We start from the raw sequence: 23,922 nt of genomic DNA on the forward strand, positions 1-23,922 counted from the left end.
ACGTCACACACTCTTGATATCTTTTAGAAATTACAACTTCAAGTTATTATGTAAGTCAGTACAGTGCTATGAATTCTAGATGGTTTTCTCATACTCTTCATGGTCTTTATGGGTCCCAAATCAAAAACAGTGCCACGGACAAACTACCTGAAGGTACTGAAATTAGTTTTCCATTGAAAAGACCTGATCCAAAAGGAACTGAGTCAGACTCAATCCAAATAGACCCAAATGCAGTTGAAAACAAATACAGAAAAAGCAAGCAGTATTATGCTTCACCAATTCATGAGCAGCTGGTGTCCAAAAGTCAGTTTCTCTTGGCTTAACACTCTCCATGTGCCTCAAAAAACTAGATTTTAGTTTTACTGCATTGATTTTGACACACAAAACATTAAGGTAGAGGTGTTGCTAAGATCCAGTTGGGTAGTAGCCATATTGGTACTCAAATTTAAGACCCAGAGCAATAGAACAAGACCCTCCCTGACAATTTGGACTTGGCGCGACTTGGGTACCAGGTTGGGTCTCAGTTACCACAAACTGTGAAGACCTTTTGCTTTCCACACTGCTGAGAGTTTGTTTTTGTTTTGATATGTCTCCATAGGGGGGCGTTGCCCAGATTGGAATGAAGGCGAGTTGCCGTTCTGCTTTCTACTTTCAGTTTATTTATTTACTTCTTAGGGACAGAGAATATTAATAAGCATTGCTGTAAATATGCCAGAATTAACCAAAAGGCAAGTTTCCATCTGTAGTCAATGCCCGGGTGTAAAAATTGGCAGCCAACGTACTTCAGTATGATGCAACATCACTAATTTCTTTTGGGACGACAGTATAATTAAGTTAATGTATAATTAACTGACTCAAAAACAGTGGGTTCAGTGTTAAGCTACTCATGAAGATGTGTACCTCAATCTCCTGGGGGTGTGATGAGAAACATTTGACCTTGCGCACAGCCTGCTTCCCCCTCAGCACCATTGATTGACAGTTCCGCTGGCCAGTCACACAGCTGACATCCACCCGCTCCAGGAAATGCACATAAATCTGCCAGATCTGGGAGGGCGCCGCCATCCACTTATCACTGCAGAAAAAAACATCATCAGGAACAATTAAGCTGAGGCTCCCTGGAGACGCAGCGGGAGCAGCATGAGTTTGGAGACGAGGAGGGCTGATCTACGGCTGTGCTAGCATTTTAATAAGCAGCAGCATCATCAGCATCCTCCTCTTCCTCCTCTCACTGCTGAGAAGAAGGGAATTCAGTCTCAGTGGCCCTAGCTGACTCTGAGAGCTGTGAGTGGGAGAGCGATGTAGTCACCTACTCAACCCTGCTCTGTGACAACAGCACTCAAGGAGCATTTGGGGATATTTGGAATAGAATTCAAGTGATATGGGTTTTTGAAGGCAGACACAATATCATTTGTGTTGGATTTACAGCGTTTAGGGATATAATCAGATGATATTCAGCATTTACATATTGTTTTTACAATTTGTGTTCCTGTATGGCTGGATTATATTATATATTATATTATTTTAAAACATCAACTACAAATTGTCCTCCATTATTAGCTCATCTTAACGGGGGGGCATTTTGACACAGACAGGATAACTTTGACTTTATACTGGCCTCACATGGCACATATTCCTGAATAGCATTTTGTTTAACCTACTTACCACACATTAACTGACACAGAAAAGCTTAGGAGCAGCTTTATTATTTCAGCATAGAAGGACTGGACGATGGTGTCTAGGCATATAATGAAGCTGCCTTGTTCTTGTTAATGTGTCCTGTACAAAATCTCACATTAGAAACAAAGTAAAGGTGATCTGACCACTTGTACCACTATGGAACAGTGGTTTTTTGAGTAGGTACCTTTATTGGTTGTATTTCGTATACTCCCTTTAGGACACACAAGTGTATGAGCACCAGCGTGCAAGTGATGCAATCCACACTTATGCTGAATAACTGTCAGATAGCTGCAGTAATACCATGTAAAAATTTGGACTTGCACATTTACAAGGAAGAGAATGCATTAAACACATTAGTCAGGCCTCAAGGATACATTTGTATAATGTGCTTTGCTGAGATACACTGAATGTAAACATAAATGTGTTTGTTTATCAGAAAACTCCACAGGGTAACTTTAAATAAATGGGACAACCATGTAACCCGTCAAAACTTTATCATACCCGGCCTATCAGACATTGGTCCTGCATATTACACATAATATTGCTCTAATCCTGATGGAGATTTGAAAGACTTCAGGATGGGTTCTGTAGCTTCAGGCATTCAGACCACCAAACCTTCATGTGATTAGTTAATTAATTCAAGCCTGCGTGAACAATTTAATTAGTCTAAAATAGAAAGCTTCTTCGGGCTAAGATTGTGTGTGAGAGAGTGTAAGTGTGTGTGTGTGTTTGTGTTTACTGTGTACAGTATGCCTGTTCAGTGTATAATACATACGTAAAAACCATCACAAAGAACATTTTTATGTGTGGACTGGGACTCCCTGGCACTTTCAAGTACACATCCTGAGGCTCCCCTGGCACCTAGACAGAAACAGAGTGGAAGGCGGAACGATGGTAAAACAGAGAGGTAAAGGGGGAAAAAAAGAAGCAGAAATAATAGAGACCCCACATTAGTACTTTAAAGATGTATGGTATGGTATAAGAGCAAGCCTTTTATGTATTAAGCAGCTTGAAATTCATGATAGGAAAGCTACAATAAAGTGCTTTCCCTCTATGAACAGGAAATAGTATTGAAGCTATGAGTTCAGTAATTAATCCCCTGCTAATATTAGTGTGGGTTATTAGAAAACGTAAGAAAATAATGCCATATTCTCACCAGCATCCTTGTTTGGCAAATGATGTTAGGGTCACTGCAGCGGACAGAAATGTGAGTCCTGGCATCAGCGTCAGCAACTGGTGAGCCCAATGACAAGGAAGAGAAAAATGGTTCATATACAGGCAGTAAAGATTGGAGCTAGATGGCATTTTTAAGCAGTTTTTATGAATCAGTTTTAAATGTCCAGCTTAGTCTAATGTGAAAGATTTTATACATGCTTGCATGTACATAAACATGCATGTGTGCTGAACATGCTGTGCTATTTTCTCCATTTTCTCCATTCCATTTTTTTCTTGCTATTCATTTCCTACGCTGGAAATAGATGTCTCTTTTTTGTTATTTCTGTGTGTGATAGATGTTTTATATTGTAAGATTATTTTTGTTGATGTGTAAAAACACAATAAAACGAAGGTAGAATACATTATTCATTGCCATCCACCATGTGTAATATATGTTTTTGTATACAAGCACATATATGTACGTGCTCCCCCGGGAGGGTATGTCAGTGTACCAACTGAAAATGTAATAAACCAATACTAAAAATGCAAATCAATCAGATGCAATAAATCTTCCTATCTAGACAAGGTCAGTGGAGGAAGAGTGGAAGCTGTGGGACAGGGAGTAATGGCTGATGGGGGATAACTGTAGTAACCTGCGTTACCTGCTGGGTCATGCCAGGGTGGCAGGCGTATGGCTTTCTTGAGGAAGCAGAGCTCGGGGTGGTAAAGCCTGAAAGTCTGATCGACAACGTGAGGTGTCGGCTCCACGTTCACCTGGCAGATGGCCATCGGTTTGCCGTCTTCTGCTTTGAATGTAACCTGTGGAGTGAAGGTGAAAAGTCAGCAGCATGCCACTCCCCTGCATGATGTCAGATATCCACTGCAATGAAACAGAATGTATGTCATCATGGACAGTAAAACTCCTCAAATCGAACTAATATACCAGTCATAGCTGGATTATAAGATCTTTAAAGGACAATTGCAGTTTTAATTTAATTTTAATCAACAAAGCAACAACAAAGTAACAACAAAGTCTGACAGGCCAAAACCAGCCAACAGTTTTCCCAACCACTAGTTTCCAACTTTTAGCTTGTTACCTCTTGTCATAAGTTAGGGCCTTACTCATTCATGTTGCCATGTTTTCAGAACTCAGCAACAGACTTGGTGAGCACAATTCATTAATTTTTACATAATAGAGGAATTGAGAGCCATAATAATGAAAGTACAACCAAGGTTGTAATAATTGAGAATTTTTCTTCAAGGCAGGGTTAGACAGGTCATGTATATTAATATGTATTCATTAGCTCATCTGTATTCCTGTTTTCTGTGTGTGTGTGTGTGTGTGTGTGTGTGTGCGGTCCTGTGTCATTAGACATTTAGAGGATACCTACATTCTAATTTATTAACTCTATTCAGTGAAATACAGAACTGGAATTGCTATGTTTTCTTTCTGAGGCATTTCGGCTCTAAACAACATATACAGCTTTTTTTTAAAAGCAGCCTTTGAGAAGTTTTATTAAAAAATTCACCAGAGAGCATGACGATGATGGAGAATACTGTACACTAGAATATAAAAGTTGGCTTTAATCCGACTACTAAAAACCCCACAGACCTGCTGAATGTGCTTTGAAGTTTGCTGCATTAAAATAGCCCTCAGGATCTGTGCAAATCAACACAAATGTGTTCATACATATCCACTAATTAAATACAGTATGGTTGCATATGATAGCTGGTATATACATATACGGCAGCATATGTAAACATATTGGAACTGCTAACCTTCTCACGTACCATCATGCCCTGGACCTTAAAGGTGACCCATTATGCTCATTTCTAGCTCTATATTTTCAATCTGGGACTCCACTAAAGTAGCTTTGCATGAGTTAAAGTACACAAAAAACATTATTCTTATACTGGCCCTTTATGCAGCTCCTCAGTTCATCCTCGTATTAGCTCCTTTCTCTTCAAGGCCCTCGACTTATAAGCCCACGTTCTTCTGATTGACCAACTTCCTATAAACCTGCCGAGGGGCAGCACCTGGAGCTTGTGGGCACCGCCTCTCGTCTTCTTGCCGGTGCTTAACGGCAAATGACAAGCTACAGTGATTTAGCTTGGAAAATATGCGATATGGAGCGCAGAATTTGGTAAATGTACTATTTATCAAAACTCAAATGAGACAACAATTAGGTTGGAAAAATGATCAAAAAAGCGGAGAGTATCTGTGGGCCGGGCCTGACTAACCGATAATAACCGATAATAACTTTGTTCACTGATTTTGGTGAAACTGGATCATATTTTATTTGATTTTTTCAAATATTTTTTTGCCTTTATTGACAAGACAGCTCCAGATAGAAACAAAAAGGGGGAAGAGAGAGAGATGATGTGCAGCAAAGGGCCACAGGACGGACTCCAACCTGCAGCAAGGACTTAGCCTTTTGTACATGGGCCAGTTCTACCAGGTGAGCTACCAAAGCACCCCAAAACTGCATCATATTTAATGGAGAAAATATTTTCTGGGTTTCCCTCTGATGTCTCCCGGCTGCCCTGCTTCAACTTTCTGTGATGTACGGAGTTTCCTGATGGACAGATAGCTTTACTTGATGTTAGGAGTTAGCTTAGCCGCTAAGTACTGCTAACTGTAGCTGCCATTAGCTAATTAGCTCATTGCAGGTAGCTGTCCTATTAGCTGACTGTGCCCGGACTGGAAGATCAGAGTAGACAATTTGCCTTTATCCAACACTAGACAAGGTTATCTAGAAATTTCATGGACTGATTCACATGAAATCTGCTGTGAACATTAATTTCTCCAGTGGATGAGTCCGTATGTTTCAGCTGACTCCCTGTCCTTTCCCGTTGTGCCAAAATTAGGCCAGAATTTCCACTTGGGCCAGATTGCCAAGAAATGAACTGAGCACACTCAATTCCACAACCTTTCCTATCACGTCAGTTTTGGGCCAAAATATGTTCCAAATATTTCTGAGTCTAACTGGCAGATTGCCATCAAATTCACACATTGGGATGACCTCAAGGCCTTTCCTCTGCTGCCACCATCAGGAAAACCTTTATAGTTTTTATACCTTACTAAAACCTCACTACATACTCCAGGAGAAACCTTAGAAACACTAGTAGAAGTACTACTCATTGTGTTCTTACCATCAACTTCACATTCTCAGGTGAGATAAAAGCTTTACTCTTGCCGTGTTGTTGTTGTCTTGCCTTTAGTTGCATGTTCATCAAAAAAATCTGATTACATTGTAAAATACTGTTTTCACTGCTGCTTGGGTGACAAATTAGTAGTGCAGACAAACCAGGTGTTTATTTCAGTAAACATAAATCTCTTACAATTTTTTTTCTTCCTTTGTGGTTATTTATAGGATTTTTTGGAGGAACTAGTCACAAATATTCATAGTTTTCCAATCCAACATTGTAAAAACACACACAAAGCCATCTAAAAACATATTATGGTTTATATATGAAAATGTTTTTTCTGAGTCTGTTGTGGAAGAACTTGACTGGCCCGCACAGCGCCCTGTCGTCACCTCATCCAATACCGACTGTGAACTAGGCCTTATCGCCCACATCAGTGCTCGACCTCACTAATGTACTTGTGGCTGAATGGGAACAAATCCCTGCTGCCTGGGTCCAAAATCTGTTGGAAAGCCTTTCCAGAGGAGCAGAGGCTGTTGGAGCAGCAGATTAACAGTCATCTCTTTCCACATATGGGAGTAATGTTGGGAGTAGGGAGTAATGTACGAATGCATGACAGATTTAAATATCTAGTAATTGGTAATGGACTATACTATGAAGTCAATTTGGCACATTTTGGTCACTGATTTGCAAACTCAGAAGTTGATCCCTGCCAAAAAGGCGCAGTCCAAATTGTGAATGGGTCAGATTTGCAAGCCCATGCTGACCTGCAGGAGTGGCCCATATCTGGCTCTGGTGATGTGTGCTGACTGACAGCGGTGCCAAAGCTGGCATCCTGACAGCTCTGCTGTTGGGGCTTGTCAGTTATAGCGGGACACAGATTTGATCCAGACCCGACCTCTTTGACCTCTTGACAGGATTTCTGCTCAGAGCAGCAGTGCTGACACTGACACACGAATACACACATACTGTAGGCAGACACACACGCGCTTGGCAGACTGGCAAATATTTCATCACCCTGTGCAATGGGAGTGCTTCAGGGTACTGTACTCTACACGAACAACAGGATTATTGCGAGGTACTGCAGGTTAGCGCACAGTGATGGATATCTTTTTTTTTAAGCAGCATAAATGTGCCAATAAGGTAAGCTCACGTCTGTAGAGAGAGGGACAAAATTTCAATTTGAATGGATTCATTAGGAACAGAAGTTAATTTTGGTGACAGCTGTAGCACACAGGGACTGCAGAGCACATTATGTCACATACAGATATGGAGTGTGTTGTCTTATCTGAAGTACATCCGAACCAGCACATTCACATTGTTTCTCCCTCATCTAAACTTCTAACATATTATAAACAGTCGAGTAAGTGCATAAAATGGGAAAATAACTTCGGATATAATACATATGCATGGTTTATTTAACGTAGATTAGCCAGACGTGTTAAGTTGTCCTCCAATCGGAGATCGTTTAACTCTCCAGTCTGACATTTGCCAGTCGGAGAAGATAAATAATGTTCAGTAAGATAAAAGTGATTTCCAGCATATAATTTTGCTTGACAATCTTGTCTGGCTAGTGTAACTTTTTAAATAGTTGACACTTCAAAGCGTTCTTTGTGTCTGAGCAGTGACTGTGTGGGAGAAGAGAGGCGGGAGAAGGCGGTGCACTGCCACTCCACAGAGAGTTGTCTGGGAGTGTGTGTGTACACTAGATGTTGTTCGACTTAGGGATGTACCAGAGGTTTAACCCGACTACACTCCAGATTGAAAGCTTCATACTATATACTGAGTTTAGGTAGCTTTATCTTCCTCTACTCATCTGAATCTAACAATCAATTCATATGCCCTAAGATGCTAAAAAGGTTTAAAATGTACTATGTTAAAGCTCTTATCATGGCAGAAAAACATTCTGTACATCCACAGTACATCTCCAATCCATAGCTTACTGTAATTCCAGCCTGGAGACAAACAACCAAGGGAACGAGGAGCAGAAGACGACAGAAGGAGATAAAGATGGTCCAACATACAGAAAATGTTGCACAAAGCATAAGTAGCACACTCTGTACCTTGATAGTCTTGGCAGCAACAATATTGGACAGATTCTTCTTGGCCACCTGAGAACCTTTGCCTGTAGGTAGGAAGCTTGGTCCCTGTGAGGATTTGATTGGAAACAGAATAGTTATCACAATTGATTATCTACCAAAAAACAGCAAATGGCCGCAAAGATAATATTACATCTGCGCATCAGGCAAGCAAACCGTAAATGATCACAAGAATAAGAAAAGAACCAAAGGACGTAAACACCCCCAGTCATCTACAAGAGATAAGAGCACAACCTACATAAATGACATATATTTTGAGCTGTCCTTTAGCTTCAGTTGCTGTTACAGGCGTATGACTTGCCCTTGGAATAGATCAGTTATAGTTAATAATCCTTGAGGTGTATTTGACATTTATACTTAATACTTAAACTTTTATCACTGCTCCATCTCTTATTCCCATGGTTTTCTCAAACCAGGAGCACATTTTTGGACCACTCAAGGCCAATCAATTTGAAAAGGTTTTCTTAAAATGGAATCAATAAGTAGAAATACTGTTTTATCAGGAGAGAGTAATTTTGATCGTTCATCTGTGATCATCTGTGATGAAGGAATATGCAGTGTAAAACAAATCCAACCTTTTTCAAGGGTTCAAACATAACATCTGACAGCTGAAATACAATTCGATTGACAGAAATACTGCATCCTGCAATAATTACCATTCCTAAAACATGGTTTACTATGTTAACCAGTCCTAACCGTTCCATCAGTGTCAACCTATGGTCTTCACTGTACCTGGAGGGCCATGGTGTGGTCACAGAGGAAGCTCTGGTATTTCAGGGGGATATGGATGCTCTCCTTGGGCCGGAGGTAAACCCTGGGACCTGGGGCACCTTCCTCCAAGTGGAACATGTTCTCCTCCAGCAGGGTCGGAGTTTTGGTTAGTGCTTTGAAGTAACCCCACTCCTCCGTGTTAGTGATGACACTGGGTGGAAAGATTAAAGGACATGAATGAGATGAAAGCAGGCCCCTTGTATATCTTTAAGAGATCCATCCATCCAGGATTAGAGCTGGACTTGTTACGCGATCAGGAACACATCATCCTGCGGTATGATAAGAGCAGAACAAAATGGAAATGACTCATCCTATTGAGAGCATGAATGTGTTCATTAAATTTCATTTGGTGTCAGGAGGTCATGAAAAACGTTATGAATTTCCAATTCACCCTCTGAGCTCTGAGCATGAATATCCACAGAATACTTTGTGGAAAGGTGCCCTGTAGTTGTTGAGATATGTTGACAAGTTTTGGATGGAATAACAACTGACATCACTAATTCCAAATTCTAAAAGGTATTAAGTAAATCAAATTAAAGCAGTATTGCAGAGATTTAGTATTGCCAAAAAAAAAGCATGGTTGAAACTGATGAGGCTGAGATATCCTGACTTTTCAGTAATTGGTCAGGATTGGTCAAGCTCCAAGATCACTGGATACTACCCATAATCCAATTCTTCTGTTATTTTTTCACACTGTTATTTGATTCATTGTTAAAATGAAAATATTGATATAGCTGCTTTAAAATATTAGCTATGTTTGAGAGGGAGGAAAAATCCTTTATCTTTGATGTGTGGCCATGGTAAACATTCCGTACAGATCTCTCCAGGGGATCCAGAAAAGCATCTAAAATACCAAAATATAGTTCCCTTTAATACAGACAAACAACACCGATTTCCAACTCTTACAAAGTGATTCAGTCAATGTTAAGTAGACTGTATGGCCAGCAATTGAAGTGAGCTAATTCCACGGTCGAGCAGTCAACACACAAAACACAATGCTTTCTTTTTAATTACTGATAGTAGCTTTCAAATGTATAAAGGTCAGTGAAAGCCCCCTCCAATCCTTGGAATGCAAACATTTCACGCACAAATGCATAAAGGGAAGTGCTGCTTTAAACATCAAAGGTTCCAACCCATGGGCATGGAGAAGGGAATTTCTCTCAATAGAAGAGCGAGACTTTATACATTTTGCAGGGCCCCACCTCACTAACATTAGGTCGAAATGCAACAGTCAATTCCGTGAAACTTATTTGGAGATTCCCACCTGTGCACGTGGAATAAAACATTTTGCCTGTGGCTTATCATGACAACAAAGTGTCTATGTGTGAGCGCGTTTCACCTGAGCCTCCATAAAAAACAGCATGGGTTGATTCATTTTTGAAGAAAGAAAATAGAACAAGGTAGGAGGTGAAGAGGACAAACAGACGGAGATAAATACAGATAAAAACAGAGAAGGAAAAAAGAATAAAGATGATTAAAAGGACATCAAGAGAGAGACCTGAATGAAAGCAGAGCTGAGAAAGCACAGAGAAGAAGAGAGACAAAGAGAGGGAGAAATACTGAGAGAGAAAGCAGCAGCAGAGGAGCTGTATAGTCTCCTATCTCTCTGCTAGCCAGCAGTCATGGCTCACACTAACCTCTTTGAGGCCAAGTGTAAAAGGTAGCCATGCAAAATGGATGGCAACAGGTAGCGTCCTCCATGTCAAGTGGAGCCGCTGGGCTTGAAACCACTGCAGACATCAAAGCTAAAGCTAGCTTAGCTTCTCTTTAAGCATCCTCCCTTCAAAGCCGGACGCTGGGTTTCAGGTTGAGGGTCAGACTTCTGTCTGTTTGTTTCTGTAGAACAAAGAGCTAAACCAAGGCCTTGCTTGTGTTCTCAAGAAAGCTCCTTGTCAAATATTGGTTGAAATATTGACAAGGAAGTAACAGCAGAGTAGCCTCAACCCAAGCTATGGTTCAAGCAGTCCAGGATAACAGAGGTAAAGGGGCCAGATTGGTTGTTTGTGTACAAATTTCCTTAGAACTTCATAAACTTGGCAAGTCCATGTAAGAATATATTTCATATTGCCTCATTAAACAAGCACAGCAGGGTTGAATACTGGCTGAATACCAGGAATTCAGATGATCCATGGATTTCTTGGAAATTCTCAGCAAAATCAACTTTTCCCCAAAAACATAAACAACACAACAAGTGTATTTTTTGTATTTGTGTGCACCTGTGCGTTGGCGTCCCACAGACTATTGTTTGTACTGAAAAAAAACACTACAATCCGACCTTGAAATGCATTATTACGGTTGTATAACTATATCAATCTTTAAGCTGCAGCCGTCTCTAACTACTGCTTATCATCCTAAAATGCCAGCTTATAGTTTTTGTGTGAATGAGTGAAAGGAAATTATTCAGGTGGTTCAACAAGTGGATTAATCAAACCAGATTGCAAAGCAGTGTCCAACAGGTGGAGGATCGAATGCAGACGATTGCTCTAACATTACAACTTAATCCTGAGAAATCCTGAACTAGGTGGTAAAAGGTGACATAAACCCAGAAAGCAGTTATACAACTCAAAATGATTTAGTTGAATTTTTCTTCCACAACCTGCTCATCTCTTCTATAGAGATCACATTCACATAGGCCTATATGACAACAATACACGTAACAGTACTGACTGACTCTTGAAATCCAACATGCTATGGTAGAAGCACATCAAATGCAAAAGCTTCCTTGCTAATTTACACATTTCTGGCTCTTGGTGGAGGTGGCAGACGGTTTGGTGTAAAGTGTCACGCTGCCTCATCAGGAAAATAAATATATAAACCAACAGGGCGCTAAGCCGACGAGAGGACAGATGCTGGGATTGATGACTCTCAATTAGACCTGGTAGGCTCGGTGGCCGGGCTAATGCCATAATGATTCATCCATGGCGCACTCCAGCCTTTGTTGATCAACGTGATATATGTTAATCCAAAGCTCAGGCATGAGCAGAATCTGTAACAAAAGATTCAGTATGGGGGGATTAACAATGATGCTAACTGAAGGAAGCAAACACAACATGGATACCAAGAACAGGTGATCCAGGAAACGTCAGTCATAATGGCTGCTATGTGTGGATTAAAGGGGGTATTTAGCATCTCACCAGCATTATGCTTGCATCTGTGTCAAGGACAACCGATTGTGCTACTGAAGGAGCTGGAATCTTCTTTGTTTATATGCTTACAGTATTATAATTACACTATTATTACACTTTATCTTCCTTATTCATGCAGACATACAAATACAAAATGTGTTTGGAAATGCGGCTGCTATTTGCACTGAGCAACTAATAATTTAGCATGTTTATTCATAAATAAAAGTACACACATCTCAAAAGTGTGAACAAAATTAAAAAGTGTAAGGCAAGCGCGTGCACACACACACAAAACATGCTGTCTCAATTTAGAAAATTCAAAGACTAAAAAACGCACCCACCACGTACAAACAAGATGTGTCAAAACAGTAAATAAAACCAATTTCAAATCCTTAAACAGGCACACATGCAAACACACACATTAGTACACACCTACACCTACACTTACATGCATCATATCAAAACAGTGAGCAAGCTGTGAATCCAACACAACTCCCACAACCTGAATAAAACACAGTCACACAAGGAAACCTCTTCATGACTTAACTTCATCTTGATATGCACAATTCCTTCCTTGAAATGTCTCCACCTGGAGCCTTTCCTTTACAGTATCCTTATATTCTATCTATATTCTATATTCTTTGATATTGTTTATTGTACTGCAAGAACCCTACAATTTATATATATATATATATAAATACATCTTTATATACACCCCAATCAGCCATAACATTATGACCGACTGGGCACTCTGGTGGTCACAATGTTATGCAGCCCCATACCAACAAACTGTGATAGGTACTGACCTTTGCAGACCGGGAACCACAAGAGCTGCTGTTTGGAGATGCAGTCTGACCCAGTCTTCTAGCCATCACAATTTGTCAAAGTCGCTCAGATCCTCACGCTGCCCTTTTTTCCTGCTTCTAACACATCAACTTGAGGACAAAGTGATCACTTGCTGCCCAATATATCCCACCCACTGACAGGTGCCATGACCACCTGTCAGTGGTCATAATGTTATGGCTGATTGGGGTGTATATAAAGATGTATGTATCCCTCGCCATGTCTCTACAGTAGTGCCACCAGAGTAGTTTCTCCATTGTGCTTGAAAGGAGAGAGTGAATTGCGATCTGCAACATTGCTAAATGCCACTAAATGCTACACACTGGACCTTTAACATACAAACACAAGATGACAACTGACTTTAATAATAATTATGATATTATAATGTATTTGAGCTGCCCTCTGGCCTGTGCGAGGAATCTGGCAGTGTCTGAATGCAAATGGGCCAAAAAAACAAACAAACTTCTTCCTCTTGTGTTAACGATAGATCATATCCAGTGCAATGTTGTTTTACTGCCATCTACTGTTTGTATTTACAAAAGACCAGCATTCTCTGCATCGAGACTGAACATTGTTGAGGAACAGGGGAAGAGCTAAGCTGTCACTTGGGGAGGGTCAAGTGTGAGGACACTGCATTGTTTCCTAAAGCAGGATGAAAATAGGTTCTAAGAACTATCTCCAGAGCTACACTATCACCTTTGGAAACACATTCAGAACGTGTGAACACAGTTTCACGATTTGGGCATGGTTTGTTACGGTCTGACAATGGAGAACACATACAGTACAGAAACCACTGCTCTCAGCTCTCAGTTGGTGTGTCAGACTGGGGACACACATACAGTATAAACTTGTAAAATCCACCCAATTTAAAAGTTGAAAAGCATGACTAACAAACACATTAATAGTTTTCTCAGATTACATCTTTGCCAGTGGAATATACAATCACACTTATCAAACAGTTAAGGGCGGTGTGCCAGACTGACACCCCCTCAATGTTTGCACTGCAGTCTTACCTGAGCTCAGGGTCATCACAGTGAACGGTGACGGTCTGAGGTACATTAAAGGGATTTTTAAGGACAAACTCCATGTACTCAGCAGAGCCCAGGCTGGCATAGAGCAGGTGCTGGGTGGTGATGGCCTGGCTCAGCATGTTGGCGATGCCCTCCGCTTTGCTGAGCTCTTCGCTGGGTTTGATATGACGAAGTTCTTTAGCTAACCGGGCTTCCTTAGTCCGATCCTGTCACCCAAGAACAATGGCAAATACTAAAAGATATGTTACAGTGTAACACCAGGCAACACAATATCATAACAATCTTTAAAATATATAGACCCCTATAGACTTTCCACTTTAAAGATCGATCATGGTTTACAGACCGACTTCCTGGTTTAAAATCAACCTACCCTAGTTTGGTGCGTACAATATTATTATAACTGAGAGAAATTATGGCCAAAACTAAAAAAATAAAATCCAGGTTGCAATAAACCAGACATTTCTCTTTGACATTTCAGTGACTATTTCAAGGCATACAATAACACATTCTTGATGAATACATTCACGGCTGCGTTCTGATTACAAGTTGGAGATGGAACACAGTTGCTCTGCAAGAAGGGAAAGGCAAGCTTGATGTTGTTTTGTATTAATGTTTTTTTTCTTCAAGGCCAAGCTTTATGAGCAAGAAATTACCTTCTCAGAACCTCCAAGACAATTATATTTTTCTATAGTTCGTCAACATTCCATAGGTCCACAGTTTCACTGTGGACATATTTCACCCTTGGAACACTAAGCACAGTTATTTGGAAAGGAATCAATATCATCTAGACTCAAATTTTTAGTTCCTTAAGTTTGGCAGCCTTGTTCCAAAGCAGATGGTAAAGTAAACAACAGACACACTTTCTCTACTCAGTTTTTTCTTTTAGGACAATCTAACAGTTGGTGACAAAAGGAATCCATCCATCATTAAATTTGTATTTGTCATAAATTTCACTATGCACTCACAACTAAATTTGACCCTATGAGCATACTGTGGTTTTGTTCCCTGCACTCTAAATATTACAAAGGGTACAATAAACTGCATGATGGCAGGGATTCTGGCCAGTATGCACACTCATTTAAATATAATAATAATGATTAATTAATTAAACACATCAAATTGAATTTCAAAATCAGGGAGGTAAGTATAAGTGTAAGAGGAAAATATAATATTTAGGTTCTCAAGATGTTTAGTGCACTGACATTATGAACCTGGACCAAATTAAGTCACCACTGTCAGCCCTGAAAATTTAATTGCAAAGCAACTCTTACAATTTTCTTTGGGTGCAAGCAGGAAACAGTTATATTCCACATAGTATTGGCTGTTATGGAGGTGTGAAACAACTAAAACACAGGTCTTACCAGAGGAAATGTAATGTGCAAAATGTTTCAGACAGACATGCACCGCAGCCAAAATCACATTTAGCATGTGCACCCATGGGTGAAAGTACAAGACGTGCCTTCGGGTGGAAGAACAATTAACACCTTCTTGTACAGTCACTAAAACAGAGAGGGTTGAAGGGCACATCGCCACGAGAATTGCAACACTGGCGGGCTGTCTGGGAGCGCTCCACACCTCTACGAAAGCTCCCTCGTGACATGTTTCAGAGCCAGAACGAAAGCTGCTCTTGCTCTGTCTTTGTTGTCCGTTTGAGATTTAAGTGAAGAAGACACACGGGGACAGACTAACCGTGGCTCTGCTTAACAGATAAGAGGCTATTTGTGACTCCCCTTTGGGCTATGCTCAAAGTTTGACCTCACCGTGACCGTAGGCACTTTAGCATCTTCCTTGCCCTCCCTCTGATGCACGGCAGCCATGCAGTCGAGCTTGCGGCGGCCGCCGTCAGGCTCGTTTAGATTGTGCTCTCCGGGCACGATGGCATCAGCTCTGATCCCGCGTCTGAACAACGGCACCCGATCCCCATCTTTTTCCAGTCGGTGTGCTTGTGCAGTGTTCCTCGCTGTGAAGGAGAAACAGGCCACAATCGTGAATATATTTACTGAACAGAGTGGAATCTAATCTCTTCGCCATTTTGACCATATGTTCTAAAAATCCTCCAAATGTCCAAGGGAGAGAGTTGTGACAGATTAAAGCATTGTTGGAGCAACAGAAACAACAGCTTGTACACAGACAACAGTCAAACAACTGGCACCACTACAACTGGGCCAAAGCCCTACTGCTGGGAAAAACAGACTTGCTCTCTCCTCCCAAATTATTTTTCACCTCCATGGCAGTGTATCCTCTGCAAAATATCTAATTAAAATACCTGATTCATCAACGAGTCACCAAACACTCCATCCTCATTTGGGCTGGATCATGCAAATTACCCATGTTCTTTGTAAGCTTCGACAGGAGAATGTGCCTAATGCAACACTCAGACATGAACAAACCCAGAACTGCATCCCTGAAACGGAGTTTTTGTTATCTTAAAACAGATTTACGTTTCCCCGACTCAGTTGGTAGCTATGTGATGGAGTACGTTTTGCAGCAGGCAGGAACATAAACCCGCATTGACTAAAAATGGCTACAAATCTTAGAGAAATGAGCAGTGCAGCATAGACAGAAAAACTGAACCCTACATCAGTTCATCGGCTGATGAACACAGATGATTGGATAGAGGAAAAAAGAGGATGACAGAAAAAGAGACATGAGGCTTATGCAGCTTCATATTTAAGCTCTTCAGGAACATTACTTAGCTTAGGGTTGGACAATAAACCAAATGTATCCAGTTACAGTCATTATGAAACTTTCACTAACCTAGAAAAACATGTATATTTCTCAAAGTAAGGTATAGGAATAGTAAAAGAGGTATATTATTGCTGCAGATATGTAAACCTTTTAAATGATAACCAACCCTACTCACATTGCAACTTTCAATAAATGTCACTCACCGAGAGCTCAATGCACCTCAACTTAGTAAAAGATTTCCTGAACAATTCCTTCCCCACTTTGACAGTACATATATTGCATTCAGGAAAACCCCATTTTGAAAATATATAAAACACAAGCAAATGAAGAAACACCTTCAGCATTACTGTAGATATATGCTATATATCAAATGTTTTGTAACTCAGTTATGCCTTGTTCTGTACTACTTGCAATGAGTTTGCAGTACCTTTAGGTTGCCTATGTGTTGCCAAATTGGTGAATGTGTTACTGACTTACTTGTTTTTGCGTTTCTTTTTTTTGTCATTTCCGTGTCTTTTATCAATTTTATCAGTTTTCTTTAGCTGCAATGAGTTGAACTCTCTCTGCAACCATAATGAACTTATAAAAGCAATGATAACCAGTACAATCTAACCAGAAGTTCAACCAACCACTAAGCAAACAGCACAGTATCTTACATATTGTAATCAAACAACACATCAAAGAAAATACAATCAATAATGTATAAAGAATGTAATTTTTGTTACATCACAGTAACAGTTTTCTGTGCTTGTGTATATTCCCTCCACTCTCTGTTTTTCTTTCCCGTTATCACACTTTATCCCCGGACAGTTTCCCCAAGCCTCCTTATCACAGAGGCACTGGGTCGACTGCCAATCACCTAACCAGATAGTGTCTGCTTACACGGCTTCCTTTAGAGGCAGAGGCAGACACGAGTGGGACAGGAGGGGGACGGAGTGCACACACACTCACACATACACACACACACACACACACACAATACAGCTTGAGTGTGGCTTACTGTTGCGACTGGACTCCAGTGAAAGCAATTAGGCGCGATGTATGTTTAAATGGCACGGGAAAGTGGAGTGGAGAGAGGAAAGAGTTCGATGTGGAAGAGAGACTAGAGTAATGTAGAGCTGGCGGTGGGGAGGAGGGGGAAGAGGAGGAGGGTGAGATAGGTAAGAAACAAAGCAAACAGTGAACAGACACTGTTTGCTCAGTAACAAGAGCTGTGAATAAATGATTGCAACAGTTTAGGGAATATATTCTGAACATGCGCATGCATTCATTTGTCAACATGTTTTATACAGTCCATGTTTGTTTGTTTGTGCTTCCATATGCATATTTTTTATCGGTGTGTTTGTATGTAGTGTGCTATGAGCTAATGTGTGTGAAAGATAATTACACAACATTTATAAGGTCTGTTCTCCACTGAGTGCGCTGAAATTCTAGACCTGCCAGACTTATTTTATATCATTATAAGCAATTATCTGCTTGTTTTCAACTCTTTCTAATGTGATTCCTCTCATTGTGAGTGTGTGTGTGTGTTTAAGTCATAGTCCACATTTTAAGGACAAATTTAGGAATACACGCCAGTTGACTTGCGACAGCTTCTCTAATTGAGGAAAAAATTGGTTTCCCCAGTGTGTGTTCCTCTGCTTGGACTGTACGCACGCATGCACACACACACACACACTTGCACACGCACACACAAAATACAAACAGGACTGTGGCTAGCCACCAGAGATGCTTCTGCAAGCTCAATTAGGCTGAAAATTGAGTAGCTCAGTGGTGCAGCCAACAGACTGAATGTGAAATGGATCAGGTTGAGTTGATCAAGGCAGGAGCATGGTCACCGCCCAAATAAAAGACACTAATTGCTCCGTAGTGTAGAATACACACATGAGTATGTGTTTAAAAATTAGCTGAAAGGTGGGGAAAAACATGAACTACACGGTTACTGAAAGTGAAGTTAAATGATATGTCAGAACATAAACACAGACAGGAGTCAGTGGGCTGTGGATTAAAGTGCTTGCCATTGAGTTGGAGGATGTTTCTGGAGGACAGGCTCCCTCCTCTGAAGCCACCTGTGACTTCACGAGGTCTGATGATGTGAGAATGAGACGGCATCACGTCTGCTGCCCTCCTCCTGCTAGGATCCACTGGGCACCCTACAGAAGACAAATACAGGCTTTAGTTTGACATTTACTATTTGTTCTAATTTGCCTTTCATCCAGAACTCACAAAACCGTTAATTCACAAACACGTGCGCCACCTGCAGGCAATGAGTGTTAGTGCTGCTGTTTTGTGTGTGGGCTTTTGCAGGCTTACATTAACCTGTTAGTGAAAAAAATAATAAATCATATAAGGCCTGCCCCTAAAAACTCTACGATTCAAGTCATACGTATTTCGCATTTTGTCAGTCGAATCTCTGCACTTTTGTCTTTTAGCTGCATCACTGTACACAGAGCAACAGCATGGCAGTCTATAAACTTCACAAACAGAGTCTTAAAATGACCACAAACCACAAAACTAAACTAACTGCGGAAGCGGAGAAGAGTGATAGTGTGATGCCAGAGAGAGAGGCACTCTGTGGTGTGCTGGGATTTTATAACTGAACTAGAAGCAGGACGCACACATTTACTTTTTCTGACTGTGTGGAAATCTTTTCACATCCCAAATTGACGAAAAAAAGGCACAAAAACGTGAGGTACGCTAAAACATGAGACTCATGTACCATCGTTTCCACCACAAGAACTACTGATATAGTAGTTTTGTGAAAGTTGAGCTGAGAAAAAAGTGTTAAATAAATAAATTTGCTTCGGAGATCCAGCTTTTACTGTTTTTGTTGATGGGGGCAGGTCGGCCTACAACTGCAGGTCAAACACTGCTGGGATTCAGAGACTGAACCTGGGTATTCCAAAGAAGAGCTTGTTAAAATCCAGAACGGCACCTCAACTGACTGAAACTCAAACTCAACTGGCTCCCCTACAGACGTTTCAGTAAGTAATATTCTCTTGCTTGTTGTTTGATCACACATTATCTGAGGCTATCTCTGTATCAGTATGAGGATAACATCATAACTGATAGAAGCACAGTTATCTCTGCTACTCTTGATTTGATTTGTTCTATTTTTAGACCAAATCTGTGTAGCTCCAGCAATGGCTGCTTGAAAATGGGTGTTTGCCACTTCTTGAACTAACAAGCCAAACTGAGATCTGAAGCCAGATCCGGCCAGTTTGCCAGAACAAAAAAACCCCACAAAAAATCATCAGTTTTATGCCAAAGTTCTCTTTGAAGACACATGTGAAATAATAGATTTTCATTGTAGACAGCACCAGAGTGGACACAGTCCAGGTTAAACCCTGGCTTAGAACACTTGAGGCAGGATCAATACATGAAGACAAGCCTACAGCGGTTAATTAGTAGCTTGAAATTGCCAGAAAGGTCTGGACACAGAAAGCTTGCAATGTGTTGAGTGTCATGCTGATTGATGGTTAGTGTTGGCCTCTGTGTGGCTGAGTGCTGGGTGTCAGAGATGTGGAAAGCCAATTCAACATAAAGATGTTTAATATCCCCTGCAACCAGCTTCCAATGTTTCTGGAGCAGGGGTGCTGACAACATAATTATAGATCTTTCTTTTAAAAGACATGTGTAGGATTTAGTGGCATCTAGCAGTAAAGATTCAGATTACAATTAACTGAACACTGCTCGCGTCTGTATTTGACGACCTGGGAATGAGAACGGGCCGTGAAGTGTGTAGGAGAAACTATGGTGGCAAAAAATGCAAAAGTCCCTATCTACAGCCAGTGTTTGGTTTGTCCATTCTGGGCTACTGTAGAAATGCAGCAGTTCAACATGGCAGCCTCTATGGAAGGCGACCTCGCTCGTCTGTGCTGCAGCGGCCATGGGCTCATCTCCGACTTGTGGCCCTTTGTTGCTTGTCATCACCCCTATCTCTCCGACTTTTCCAGTCAATCTTCTGCTGTCACTGTCAATTAAAGGCAATAAAAGCCCCCCCCAAAAAATATAATTTCCATGAACAAAAAACATTTCCTTATGAAAACCATTTCGAGCAATAGAGCCTCCTAAATGTTATACACTGGACCTTAAAAGAAGAATTTGATTTTTGAACTGGCCCAGGCACCTTAAGTCATGTCATTGCAGAAGCTTTATGTCATTGTTTTGGATGGCTAAGCTGACAGTTTGGGGTTATCCTGCAAAACCTGCCTCTTGACAACCAGACTGCCTTCAGCATTCAGCCTTATTTGTCTCCCTTTCTGTTCCTAAATGGCAAAATCATCATGTCCCTCCTCTTTTTAAAGGTAAGTGGATAAGTAAGCACTCCAGGGTGCACTTGTACAAAGACAGTGAATGATGGTTGATATTAGTTTTTCTTCTAACATTAATTCATCCTGTGTAGAGCCCCTGCAGTACAATAGCTGAGGGAAAGGCTTTGCTTATGCTTTTGAACAGTGCTTTATACACAACATGCCTGGTAATGGCAGTGTGACAGATAATTGCTCACAGTCACAACCACAACACCCGCCCACAGCCACATACCTTCTTCACAAGAGCATTTTCAAATACCACAGGTCAAAAGACTTGTTTTGTGCAATTTACAGGTATACTGAGGTCAACACTTGGAATCTGTTGGATACAGTTTACAACAGTTTATTGAAGAAGTAATTAAAACTAAAGTTTACGGCTCTTTAAATTACAGTGCACTTTGACACAATGCTCCCATCAGTTTCCAAGCTTTGGAACACAACAACATACCCGACTGAGGTGCTTAATTGTAGTGTAATAAGTTTTAGCATTTCCTGAGAGGCTTTGGGATACCTCATCCGGGATGCTTATATTTGAAATATGGTGAGTGCAGCAATTAAGTGGCTTTACCGCCCAGAACTGACACCTCAGTGAGCTTGTAGGAGTTTTAGAAGGGGAGGCAAAAGTACCCTCCAAATCTTTTAGAGGCAAAGTCCTTCATCAACAAACTGATAATGGGCGGCAGCTAAATGAGTAATGGGGAGCTGATGTTACCATGCAAACAGACACAGACAGCGCAGTTCTGCAGATTAATGGGTGAGGTGTCTGCCGTCCCAATGCATTCCCCTCATCATCCATCACCCTTCCCTGGCCACACGACTCAGCCAAATGTATTTGTTTGAGTTATATTTCCAAAATATTACTGTGAAGACATTACTTCTGCGGTCGCATAAACATCTCCAATCAATAACAGAGCCATAGAGATCTCATTCCCAACGCCTCATTATGGGCCTTTCAGGCTGCTTTCTTTTGTATCATGAAATGCTTTGATGATGGATAGAATTATAAAATAAGCCTGCAAGGACGCGATAAGATGAACACCCGGTGCTACTTGCCCACAACAAAACACATGGGCTGATGATGAGCCCAATTGTGACCCTGTAATTTAATCATTCAATCATTTTAATTAATCAGCTATCACTAGAACCATCATTAGGCTCATCAGATAATACCTACTTTAGTGCTAATCCAGGTTGACTGGATGCCTTGCTCTCGGTCACATTATCCATCCCTAACTGCTGAATCACACTGACAGATTGTTAAGACAGAGCTGATGATCCTCATCACTGAAATGAAAGCTAATACTCTGGGTTTGTGTTGCTGGGAGAACGCCCAGCACAGCGTTTGCTGCTCGATGTTGTCTGTGCGGAGGAGAGTAATTGTGAACAAAGTGCCAGGGGGCTGAACTCTATCAAATTTATTGACTACCTCTCTCTGTTGCATGACAATAACACTACTCGGCACTACCCCACCTGCCCGCCCTCTTTGCTCTGCTGGCAGTTCTTGAGGTTAAGGCCACAACAAACCACTGATTTACTGGCCCTCGGAACAAATGGGAGCAAGCACTGAGGGGGTTTCAAAGTAGTCTGCAATATTCGATTTCTTCTGGCTTCCCGTTCCAGGCCACTGACCTTTCAGAATAAGCAGATTCCCTCTCACCTCAGGGCTAAACGCAAGGTTGATAAAGTCGGGCCTTAATGTGCCAACAGCAAGAGCTTTTAATGAGTGAGACATACTGTATGTGCATCCCTTAGGGAAGTCACCTAGCTAAACTAATTGTTAGGTAAATTTCACTGATATTCTGTTCCACTAGGGCAGCTTTAGGCAGGATTCTCTCTACTCTCTCCTGCTGTAACAGTCAGTCTCTCCAGGGTTTATCAGGCTGCTGCAGATGAGGAGCACTGTGAAATCTGGAGAAGGTTCTAATCTGTCTTCTCCACTGTGCTGAAGCAGATACATGCGTTCTGTTTGTGTGTGTGTGCATGTGTGTGGACAGAGCAAAAGACAGCAAGAGAAAGTGAGAGTTAAGATACAGACACAAACCAGTCAGCAAAACGATTTTTATATCAGTAGGCTTTCCCTTCTGTCACATATGGGCCTTTCTACTGTTGGCAGATATTACCAACATGTTTCCAGATTAGATATTAGATATTATAAGTGCTTGCTTTATTTTTGGCAGTGTAGCTAATATTACCTTTTTATAAAGCTAAACTCAAATGCTATGTGCAAAAGATAGAGTTGGACCATCAAAAGCTATTATATAAACTGCTGGCAGAGACATACTAGCTTGGGTCCAGTCACGGAAAATTATGTAATTTAAAGATATCCGCCAGATTTAGCACCAATTTGTTGCATAAAAGCTGCCCTAATCAATATTTTATAACAATAATAGATCAAGTGACGATAATAGTGTTGAACCCATAGAGGATAATCACCCAACTCTGCAGTTCTCTTCAGCCCTATGCAGCATTTTACTGTCTTTTAGCTTATAGATTTGCTTTTCTGGCCTGCAACTCCTGCTCTAAACAACTGTTTACAGTCAGAAGAGGCAGATTTGTTTAGTCACTAAGGTCTGATAAACCATCTGAACACTACCCGTCCTGCAAAAAACAGCTAGTGGACATAATGGAGAATCTATTAGCTAATGGGTCAGATATTTTCCTGAGGATTTGGTAGAGACCTAATTTCAAATGAGTGGTAATTTTGCTCCATGTCTGCCCGATGTGTGATTCTTAGTGCCTACTAAAAATTGTTACAATACAATGTTTGCGAGTCGTTCCGTTGGGAGAAATATGTGGTGTCTTGTCTTTAAATATGCGCTGGCCAGAGCAAATACATTGACATTTACATACGTCTTTGCATTAACTTTATATGCAATCACACCACATCCAACATTTGCTGGATGTGGTGAAAACAGCTGCCCACCTGACTATGACAACCTCATCTGATCTGACCCAATTGTGGCACAAAGCACATAGTTAAAGGTTGTCAACAAAATCATTAAGAATTATCCTCCAGGGACCATAGCTGTATCAAATAATATGGTGAGTTGATTCTAAATAACAGGACTGGACA

At 40.9% G+C, this 23,922-nt stretch overlaps 1 protein-coding gene across 1 annotated transcript in view; it reads right to left on the reverse strand.

Moving 5' to 3' along the window:
- The window catches only part of nphp4 (nephronophthisis 4), a gene marked incomplete in the record, with an annotated part of 148,332 nt that overhangs the window by 6,126 nt on the left and 118,284 nt on the right, over positions 1 to 23,922 (reverse strand). Inside the window, 9 exon segments of the mRNA XM_035655832.1 lie at positions 901 to 1,072; positions 2,453 to 2,538; positions 2,834 to 2,910; positions 3,495 to 3,651; positions 8,043 to 8,126; positions 8,811 to 9,000; positions 13,831 to 14,054; positions 15,609 to 15,808; positions 18,522 to 18,689. Of these exon segments, the coding sequence (XP_035511725.1) occupies positions 901 to 1,072; positions 2,453 to 2,538; positions 2,834 to 2,910; positions 3,495 to 3,651; positions 8,043 to 8,126; positions 8,811 to 9,000; positions 13,831 to 14,054; positions 15,609 to 15,808; positions 18,522 to 18,689 (1,358 nt within the window).

This window comes from Morone saxatilis, unplaced genomic scaffold (assembly GCF_004916995.1).
Source record: "Morone saxatilis isolate NCDOM2014 unplaced genomic scaffold, NCSU_SB_2.0 Contig15, whole genome shotgun sequence".
NCBI classification, from domain to species: Eukaryota; Metazoa; Chordata; class Actinopteri; family Moronidae; genus Morone; species Morone saxatilis.